Genomic DNA, 10,831 nt, shown 5'->3' with positions numbered 1-10,831 from the left:
GGGGGGGGTGTGTATACAGTGTTGCCCTTGTCTGTTCCAATGCGAGGTTATTCAATTGTCATCAAACTTCGTACAAATGTCTAAGAAATGCAAGTACATCAGATGAGTTCATGTTTTAGGATTCCAAGGTCAAGGCCAAGGTCACTGTTGCTATTTTTTTGTAAATCAACAACCAATTCAATGTCATCAGTTAAAAACCAACTTTATTTCTAGATAGATTTTGATCAAACTTTATACAAAGGTCAAGTATGAGAATACCTCTAACATCTCTGTGTTGTAGGGTTCCTAGGTGATGATCATGGCCAAAGTACTATATAGGCATTAACCCTTTCACCCCTATGTAACTTTAGTAGACTCTACCATGCATTGATCTGGATGAGTCCAATATGGTCTTCAGTGGTGAAAGGGTTAGGGTTATTTTTGGCCTTATTGGGGATTTAGGATTAGTTGTTATATTTATAATCTGGAATACATGAAGTACGCAAACTTGAAATTTCATATTCATTCGACAATTGGTTTAGGAGATATGGCATTACAGAGAGAGACATAAACGTGTATTTTCATGATATCATGCATTAATATCGTCTGTTGTGCGCTATTTGGTTGAAAATTTGCCATTTTGAAGGAATTTAATTAAACGCTCTTCAATTTTTGAAAGCCTCCATATGCAACAAACATATAGATATTTGACGTACTTAAACATTGTTATACCAGTGTTCATTCGTAGAAAGGAATGTTTGTTTGTCACATGCGAAGGCTTTCATTTCTGCATGTTAACTGTCCAAAAACACCATATTTTGGCTATTTCTGCATAGCAACGCAGTTTGTTGCTATGGTAAGTCATCTACGTATGCCCATTGGAAAAAATCTACATCAATAAATTTTCAATTGTTATGAGGCCAAAAATAAACAAATAAGTCCTTTCACATGGCGGTGGAGGCATTAATGTCTTACAAACAGTTTCTAGTTTCTTTCTACAGCAAGATGACAAAATTTATAGAGATTTTACGGTTCTGCCTAACACCTGAATGAATGTTTATTTACAAATATTTGTTTTCATGATGTATCAAATCCTAAAAATAGAGTAAAAAAAGAAAGTTTGTTCTGCCATTCATAAGAGCTATTAAAAGTTTTGCATTTTTGTTCACTTAAGAATACTATGAAATTATCAGACTTTATTACTCATTAAAATACTTGTAACCTGCTTTCCTTTTCACTGATATTCACTAATGTTGATTTCAGCGCCAAGAACGTTCCATCCAAGCAGACCAGAAATACTTGACGTTGAGCCGACCTCTCTTGGATTGTCATGGAAACGACCTATCGTTGACATGTACACACCCTTGACCTATAACATCGAGATGCAGGAACCGCCAAGTCAGTTGTGGAGAAACATTCACTCCGGCCTGACCGACACTCACTACAGAGTGGGTGGACTCCAGCCGAGCCGAGACTACATGTTCCGCGTAGTTCCCGTCACCACCTCCGGACAGCTCGAACCACTGCCTCCAGTGTCAATTTCATCCATGCCAGGTACCGTATTTATCCACAAATAAGCCCCCAGCCTTAGGGAAAAAGGTAGACAATAGCAAGTAACACCACCACCCCCTGTTCATAAATGTCTGCCATAATGGATATACCGCTTGTTGATCTATTACCACATATCATGTACTTATAGTTGTTCATGTTGTAAAAATAACAACCAACAGACAGAAGATTAATAATGGTCATATATGGTAAATCTGATTTTGGTTGTTGATTTTGTTGCTCAACTTCTGAGACAAATGATATATTTCATAACTGAATTAGCCAGTTCAGACATCTATAACAATAATAATAATAATAATATACATTATTTATATAGCGCCCTATATAATTTGTAAAATTACTCGAGGCGCTTTACAACATATGGATAATAGTAATGGTTATAATTGTGAAAACAAACAACAAAGGCTTGCAATCACTTTCATACATTTAACAAGCAATGTGCACATAATTGAACAAATAAAAGGGTGGTATTTACATGACGTCTTTGCAAAGATTCTAAAATGCAGATGTGAAGAGGTGAAAAATCATAATCATATGTAATATATCCCAATAATAATTTGTATCCCTTCTTTTTCTGTAAAGTGATCCCAAGAATGCAAAACCAGGAACCAAGTATGACGGAAATGGGACGCGACTCCATTAAGTTGTCATGGCGACCAGCAGAAGTACCGTTCTACAGGAGACAGCCACTACCTATCCATTACGTTGTTGAGATGCGTACACTGCCGAGTTCAGAATGGATCCCCACTGCCCGTAGGGTAAAGGAAACATCCTACATCGTCAAGGGACTTAACCCAAAGAACGACTATGAGTTCCGTATTAAGGCTGAAACTGACTACGGCTGTAGCTCTCCAACTTACCCTGTTACTGTACGCAGGAAGGCAGGTAAGTGAAAAAGCCTCGTTAAAAGATGTAACGAGGCATCCTCTTTTGTTTCGATAGATTAAAAAACAAGGCAATAATTTGATTAATAAAAAAACAAAAGAACTTTCGGACAGTAATTTAAAAAAGCAAGATAATAGAAATTCTTGACAGAAATATTGAATGTAGAGAGATTAAACTAATTAGGGTAATTAAATAGGTCCCCCCCTGACCTCTGAATGATATATTTACAGTGCCTGTGTTCCCAAGGAGGGAACCAATCATAAGCACCGTGTCACCTGACTCTATCACATTGTCATGGCAACCAGCAACAATACCAGGCCACAGTACCAGGATTCCGGTGTATCAGATCGAGGTCCAAGATCCGCCTAGTATTGGACAGTGGCGACCTCTCACCCACAACGTGTCACAGACATCGTACAACGTTGGGGGACTGAGGCCCGACAGGGATTATCTGTTCCGTATCCGTGCCAAGGTAGACGGTATTCTAGGGGAGCCTACTCTTCCAGTTTACCTGATGAGAAGATGTGGTATGTACATTTATAGGTATCCAGCAGAGATTGAAGTCTTCAGATTTGATTGGCTGAAAAGATATACGGAATACATAATCACTTTGAAACATTGGAGACTGTTAAAAGAAATGTTTGAGCATAAAGAAAGCAAAATTTTCTTATCTTGTCTTATCTTTAAAATTGAGGTACTGGAAGATATCAACAATCTTTTATGCGAAAAAGTTTAATTTTGCAGTGTCTGTGGTTATAAATATGATCAACTCTTAAAATGTTGAACCAATGATAAAATGGAACTTTTGGTATTACTGAACCTGTGTAACATGTACTCCTGTGCTATGGTTGTTGTGACAACAAAATTGTTTTCCTATAATTACCAAATTTTTTTATTAAAAAAAAATGTTTAAAAAAAATGTTTCAAAATATCATTTTTTATTTTGCTTATTTCAGATTCAAGCTTTTTTACAAAGTTTTTTAAATAAGTTAACATCGTCATTTATCTAAAAATAATTTATTATCTCACTCAATTATTATCTGACTCAACTTATACCAACAAGAAATATAAGGTGGTTCCTAGTCATATTCATTTAAAAATCTTAGGAGACAGTGTATTTTATTTTCCAAATTATATTTACAGAGAAATAAAACAATACTATCCATGCAGCACTTTTAAAAATCCAAAAATTATTCATTGTTGACCAAAATTGGCAGGTATAGCTTGGGTAATAAGTAACGTCTGGTTGATAACCGTTTGTTACTATATTTAGGACCACCACGGATGCCAAATGATCACCCGTATGTCCATGACATTCAGCCAACGTCTGTGCGCCTGCAATGGAGGTCGGTAGAGTTATCTCCCCGTCACACTGACTACTCCCCAGTGACTTATCGCCTAGAGGTACAGGAAGGAACACGCAGTGACTGGGTCACACTCGCAGGACGTATCCCACATACAGATTTCCATGTGACCAATCTCTTACCTGACCAGGAATACAGCTTCCGTGTCCGTGCAGAGAACAAGTATGGACTCAGCGAACCTACGAATCATGTTCACATCAAACGCAGAGCAGGTACGTTTTATTAATAAAATTATTTGACAAGTACTTTTGTATCAATGACGTCATCATTTTAAAAAAACATCCATTTTGTGTGTTTTTAAAATTAACGATGATATTGATGAATATTGGTAATTTAAAAAAAAAAACTATTTTATATCTTGATAGTTGCACCATCCTTGTCACAAGACGAACCACTTCTGTACGATGTTGGTGCCGGTTCTATTACGTTGTCGTGGAGAGCAGCTGAAGTACCATCCTTTAGCACATCTCCTGTGACCTACACTATATTCGTCCAGGAGTCACCCTCGGGCCCGTGGCTCCCCCACGTGAAAAGGATTCCCCACTCGTGGTACATCCTCAATGGCATACGGTCAGACAGAGATTATACCTTCCGTGTCCAGGCAGAAAATGAGTTTGGAGTGAGTCGTCCGACCTTACCAGTACGCCTTTTCCACACAGGTATGCCCAGTAGAATCAGGGATTTCTATTGATGTACAGTAAATAAACAAGTATTTTCACCTACATTTTTGTAGCTTGCTTAGCTTGCACAAAATTACATTAATCATTTTAATATTTTAAAAATGTTTTAAATGCACTCTTTCCTTAACTTATGGCAGATTTTGAAATAAGGGACCGCAATCTACAGTACATTTGCCCTTTTGTTCAGAGAATGAAAAGGGAGAAATAAAAATTGGGCAATTTTTTCCTATTTTAAATTGTAATGGACATATATGTATTATTATTTAATAGTAAAAAATATTTATAAAGAATTTTTTTTAGTGATCAATGCAGTCATTAAGACCCTGAATATTTTCCTTTATTTGAGACTTTTCTTTCTTTGTAATGACTAATGTCACATGCCAACAGATGATTGTCACTCCAGGGCAATTTAACTCATTCACCCCTGGAATTTCATAATGAACTATTTCAACTTTTGAATTGGAAGAGTTCAAATGTGTCTTCAGGGGTGAAAGAGTTTAAAGTGCCATTTCACTGAAATGTCACAAGTTGAACAAGGCAGCATTACACATCACCAGGATACAGATCTGTTGACGGGCTAAAAAAGGTACCAAGAAACACTACTGAAAAGACTAAGTAGATCATAGAGAACAGACAGAAGTTTAAAGAATCGCAATAAGGGCATCAGATCAACTTTTCAAAATTAAAGATAATTTCAAATTTTGTGATCACAAATATTTTCATGATTTACAGGGTACAAGGCACCAATAGAACTTCCGGAGATTGAAGAATTCGACGAGAAGACTTCGAGCATTAATCTCCGTTGGCGACCACGCTCTATGACGCCATTTGTGGGTGAGCCCCTGCGATACCATGTGGAATCTTGGGAACCAAGGAAGCGTACATGGAGACGATTGGCTTCGGACCTTCCTGACACCAGTTATCGTGTGACTGGCGTGTCCTCTAACCAGGAGAACATCTTCCGTATACGGGCACAGTCCAAAGCTACTCTGAGTGAACCTACTTATCCAATTTCTCTGAGCAGATATCTCTGTAAGTCATCCATTTAGTTAAACCATAATTCAAATCTATTTGCACAGAATTGTTCCATATAAATCACATCTTGTGATGCATTTTAAAGAGTTAGATTTTAGAAAATTGAGTATTTTCAAACAAAAACAAAGAAAATAAAAAACTACAGGGGTTGAACTTTGGACATGTACACTGCCAATCCTACACATATAAATCAGTGTTGCTATCGAAATGCACAGCTCTAAAATGACAGATGAAAAACTTTATCAAGGGAAGTAGCTCCAAGTCAGAAAAAATAATTCCTTTTGTTTCATCCTTTTACCATGGTCTGAAAGTTTGTTCAACAAGAGATGGGCTTATTAATGAGCATGGTCTTGCACAAACCAGGGATCACACCAATGACATTTCCACTTCCCAGTTTGGCATTCTACCAACAGAGCTAAAGAGAAACTCCCCCTACCACAAAGCTAGAAGGCCACAATAATGACATTTACAATTAATTTTGTTATATATTGATCACTAGTAAGATACTATAAGATTTTGATGATGACTGATCAACAGAATGTATTTATTTAGTCTTGGATGAGAACTAATTTCTTTTCTATTTTCAAAATTAATTTTGTACATAAGGTAAGTCACCTAAGGAACTGAAAACATTTATAGAAAGGTTTTCTCTATAGACAGCCTGGAATAGAATGAGTATGAATAAATCTGAACATATGACTAAATAAGTAACGTGGAATTTTTTTTGGATTAAGAACATTTTTCCATCATTGACAGTAATGCATTTTTTTGTTTACTTCTTTTCAAATACTTCAGTCCCAATGTCAAGGCCACAACTACATGACCTTGAACCAGAAGCTGTCAGGTTGTCTTGGAGCCCATACCACCATCATCGCCCAAGGATGCCGTCTCTGCCACCTTTGCCTCACTTGCCATCTGTACCTCGTCGATACGAAGTGGAACTACGAGAGCTGGGTAGCAATGATTGGAGAAACATTGGCACGGTGCCCGATACCTCCTATCACTACCGAGGTCTGAGACCACGCCAGGACTATCAGTTCCGTGTCCGAGGAATTTTGGACCAGGGACCCTCGGAACCTTACTCCAGCCCTATCACACTGTACAGGAGAACAGGTATGTCAAATAAAATCAATCAGGTGTGATGAAGGTTGAGCTATACCAATAGTACAGTTATATCTTGTTAAGCATTGTTGAAGCTGATATGTTGTCAAATAACGGAATAAGTAGTTTCACAAACACAGGCTTGATAGCTGAACAACCAGATGAAAAATAGCTCAATTAACATCAGCACTCAAGTATTTTCTGTTTAACAAACAAACAAACAAGGTATTGCTGTGATGTCATGATTAAAAGTATGTCTTTTATGTTCAATTGCTTAGGCTGAATGTGTTATTAACTTATTTCCAATATTAATCGGTAATTTCCTGTTTTGCAGCATTACCCAGGGTGCCTCTGTCACGACCAGAGATCATGGCTGTCCAGGATGAAACTGTTGACCTTTCCTGGTCAAGAGTGGAGGTTCCGGCCACTCAGTATGACGAGACTCCATTGACATACATAATTGAATCCCAACAACTTCCTGGATATGACTGGACACCAGTGGCACGTGGCATCCCGGATACCAGCTACAGAGTCTCTGGACTTCAACGGAACCAAGATTATGCCTTCCGCGTTAGAGGAGAGCTCCCATCTGGACTTTCGGAACCATCGCCATATGTTCCTGTTTACCGTAGACCAAGTGAGTCCAAGATCATTATCAAAAAGTACCCTAGTATGATTAGCACTAGCATAAGTCCCAGGACATTGCTGTCTCAGTATTACTTCCAGCAGGTCAGTCCAGCCGCAGGTATCATTGCGGTCAAGACACGTGACAATGTAGACACAAGCACTTTACACGCTTCTACTGCACGCCCGACTAATGTATGTGTAGATAGATGTAAAGGTTTAACCACTGTAACTGACAATATCAAAACGAGGAGGGACATCTTCCTCGCAGAGCTTGAAAGAATTGATACAGAATGGCAAAAGAAACATTTAAAGAGGGTCCGTAAGATCGATTTGAAACCTCCCCTTCCACCAAAGCACGCTTCCAAAATAGTAGATCTCAAACCCCCAATGAGTCCTAGGTCCCGTCGCGATCAATTTTTGCACGATGGTAAAAGGATGAACACTAGAATTGCAGAAAGAGAGAAGAGCTTTGGGTTTAAAAATGCACTTGAGAAGTTCAAGAGAATTGATGTTGAAAGGGATATCCAGTTAAGAATTGGCGTCCAGGAGGATGACATCAAGAAGGTGGTAAGAGGTACAGAACTGACAAAAGTACCGAGTAGAGCATCACTGAGAAAAAAGTATGCATCTGATATTGACCTCTCTATGAAGAAATTCAAAGTGGATCAACCGTGCATTAAAAAAGCATTTGTACCAGAGAGGCCACACCTATCAAAACCTGAATTTCACGCGCCCAGACTTAACTTGCTAAGGAAAGCATTTGATGATAGCTGCGCAACAATTGGACGGCACAATGGTCGGCCATCTCGGATAACAGAAAATGCTCAGAAGTATGTCTCTGGGAAATATCAAAGAAGAGCATCTTCTTGGCACGGTTATGCAAGCACAGATTCATTTCTTGGCCTGTCATCCAGTGTGGGTCGTGACATGTCCCTCCGTAGATCCGTCAGAGCCAGCTCTGTCGACTTAATGAGCGGATCTTACATCCCAAAAAGAAGTCGGTCCTGTGGTGTCGCTCCCTACCGTGATCCATCGCTCAGTAGGATTGGTCTGTCCTGGTACCATGACAGGAAATCCTCCAATATGCCATTTGCACGGAACCGGAGCGCATCAGCTTATGATCTAGCTAGAAAGCCGTCTGTGCCACCTATGACTTTACCTGAGAGATATTCCAGTACTGAATACCTGACTCGTCGTGACTACAGTTCGTCCATAACAAGAGATGCTAGTCGATCCGCTCGAGGTGTGTCTCTTCCTCCAGCCTCAAACAAGTACTCCAGTACAGAGTATCTGACCAAGCGTGATTACAGTCCGTCTATGACCAGAGATTCTAGACGATCATATCGAGGAATGTCACAGCCTCCAATTAGTGCTTCAGACAGATACTCAAGCTCAGGATATTTGAGTAGAAGAGACCAAAGTACTTCTCTGACTCGTGAGTTGATAGGACGAGATTCCAGCTTGTCGGCCAGCAGAGATCAAAAGTCCTACAGAAGCAAGAGTATGTCTGTAGTGGATGGTTATATACCTTTGTCTGGCACTTCTACCAGGAATACCTACGTCCCTAAAACCAGGTGCTTCCGAGATAGCTCCCCATCTCCAAGACTGACATCCACCATGGGGAGTCCTCTATTGACCCGCAAGGGGTCCGTAGACACTTTGCGACAGTCAGTGGGAACGGATAGAAGTAGCCCAAGGGAATCCTCCATTATGAAGACCCGTCACCTCACACCCCAAAGATTGAGGACCATGTCGGTTAGCAGTTCCTGTGGGTCCCCGTACGACATAACCCCATCCAGTTCCAGGGCCCAATCTATCATCTCTCGCTCTCCTTCTAAGGATTACTCAGACTCACTCAAAGATAGAGATACTAGCAACTGGATCAGGAGGGTTGTGTCGGGCTTTAGAAAACATATTGCCTAAGGTTTGCCTCAAAAATGAACTATTCAAACTGACCATTCATATTTTCAACTTCCGAACATATTTCACTCCAAAATTAAAATTGCAAATTCAGCTAAGGGTTATTTGATTCTATTTTGAGACAAACAAAAAATAGGAAAATGATCATAGACCCAAAAGTTGAAAATTGGAGGAAAACGGAAGAAATGTAACTAACTGTACACTTGACCCAGAATTCCCTCCCTTGACCAATATTAGTATGTATTATAGGATAGGGTTGTGTCCAATACCTCGATCCCTGTATATTAGCCGCACGTAAAATACCCCCTTTTGATGTCCGTTTTCGTTTTCTCATACACACAAATATAGTTGTATCTCCTTTGTATACTCCTGTACATTATGTAACAGTCACATATTGATTGTGTCCCCCATTACAATATTCACACATATAGTTGTTTACCGTTATACACCCATTTACGTATACACTTGTTTTACTGTAGATTACAATCACACATAGAGTTGTGCCCCTTTTGTATACCCGTTTACGTAATTTATTAAATAGAAACTGAGTGTTCCTATCTCCTATTAAATACGAATTATGTTCCCCGTCCCCACCAACAATGTTTCACCCCAAATGGTCTTGCATCAAATAAATGTACATCTTAACTAAAGGTTCCTTTGCTATTCTGTATCATTTAGTTCTATGACTAAACCTTGCCACCCCTGTGTAACATTTTGGTACATCCCAGCAGTACCAGCAATGTCCACTATGTATCAAAGGGGAGGAAAGGTTGATAATGTTGCACATGTGTTAATATTCTTTTTGTTTTGTATGTAGTTTTAAGTTGTACATGTGTCAATGTACATTTTCAAATGCATTGTTTATTTCTGTAGCTTTGTGTAGATGTTTGTCACTATCTTTCTCACATATTATGTAGATAGCACATTTTAATACTAGCAGAATATACACGCTACGATTTTATTGCGTTTTGTCTTGAAATAATGTGCAAATTGTCAAACAGTTTACTTAAATATTTTCTTTTTATTATTTATTTATTTATTAATTAGTAGAATTGTGCTATGTAGCTTTGCTTAATATTCAAAAAAATTGATGTAAAAACTGGTTAATGAATTTTGGCCAATTTTAACATCTAATTTAAGCTTTTAACTTGCTAATGCTCGTCACTAACCGATGCCATTATTGCTAAATAATTTGGTGTATTATCATTTTTTGCTGGACAATTTCTGCTTGACGCTATGCTAGCTTTAGCAATTTGACAGTTCAGACCAACTGAGACGCAAATATACTAGAGAATTTACTGAACAATTGTTAATTAATTTTACTACATTCTTAATTATGTTTCAATTGACTGTAATAGCGTTAAGCTGCGATATGGCATCAGGTTTTCTACTCTATACGGCAAATTTTAATGAAAATCAACAATATGAAAATGTGAACGCTGTTATCGATACTGATGATTGTGGTTATATATCTTAATGATATATTTCTGAAAGTTTTAATAGTAATTGAAGGATATTTGCCGTATAGAACAAATATTTACAATTTAATGGTTTACACTTCAGTGTTATGCGTGCCTCTTCACATAATTTAACAACAATAACCCATGTTTTCCTATTACCAACATATTTTTTTTTAATTATTTCTTACAAAAAATGTGATCTGTAGTTTAT

At 38.3% G+C, this 10,831-nt stretch overlaps 1 protein-coding gene across 9 annotated transcripts in view; it reads left to right on the top strand.

The window, feature by feature from the left end:
- LOC110449475 (titin-like) overlaps positions 1 to 10,831 on the top strand; it is a 121,712-nt gene that overhangs the window by 48,344 nt on the left and 62,537 nt on the right. For all 9 annotated transcript variants that reach the window (XM_021496353.1, XM_021496356.1, XM_021496357.1 and 6 more), the window contains 8 exons: positions 1,243 to 1,533; positions 2,131 to 2,433; positions 2,664 to 2,960; positions 3,707 to 4,009; positions 4,163 to 4,456; positions 5,210 to 5,509; positions 6,308 to 6,625; positions 6,948 to 7,250. In XM_021496353.1, the coding sequence (XP_021352028.1) occupies positions 1,243 to 1,533; positions 2,131 to 2,433; positions 2,664 to 2,960; positions 3,707 to 4,009; positions 4,163 to 4,456; positions 5,210 to 5,509; positions 6,308 to 6,625; positions 6,948 to 7,250 (2,409 nt within the window). The remainder of the gene's footprint in view (positions 1 to 1,242; positions 1,534 to 2,130; positions 2,434 to 2,663; positions 2,961 to 3,706; positions 4,010 to 4,162; positions 4,457 to 5,209; positions 5,510 to 6,307; positions 6,626 to 6,947; positions 7,251 to 10,831) is intronic.

Source organism: Mizuhopecten yessoensis, unplaced genomic scaffold (genome assembly GCF_002113885.1).
Source record: "Mizuhopecten yessoensis strain PY_sf001 unplaced genomic scaffold, ASM211388v2 scaffold4625, whole genome shotgun sequence".
Taxonomy (NCBI): Eukaryota; Metazoa; Mollusca; class Bivalvia; order Pectinida; family Pectinidae; genus Mizuhopecten; species Mizuhopecten yessoensis.
Note: the sequence above shows the minus strand (reverse complement) of the source record. Positions and strands in the feature narration are given on the sequence as shown.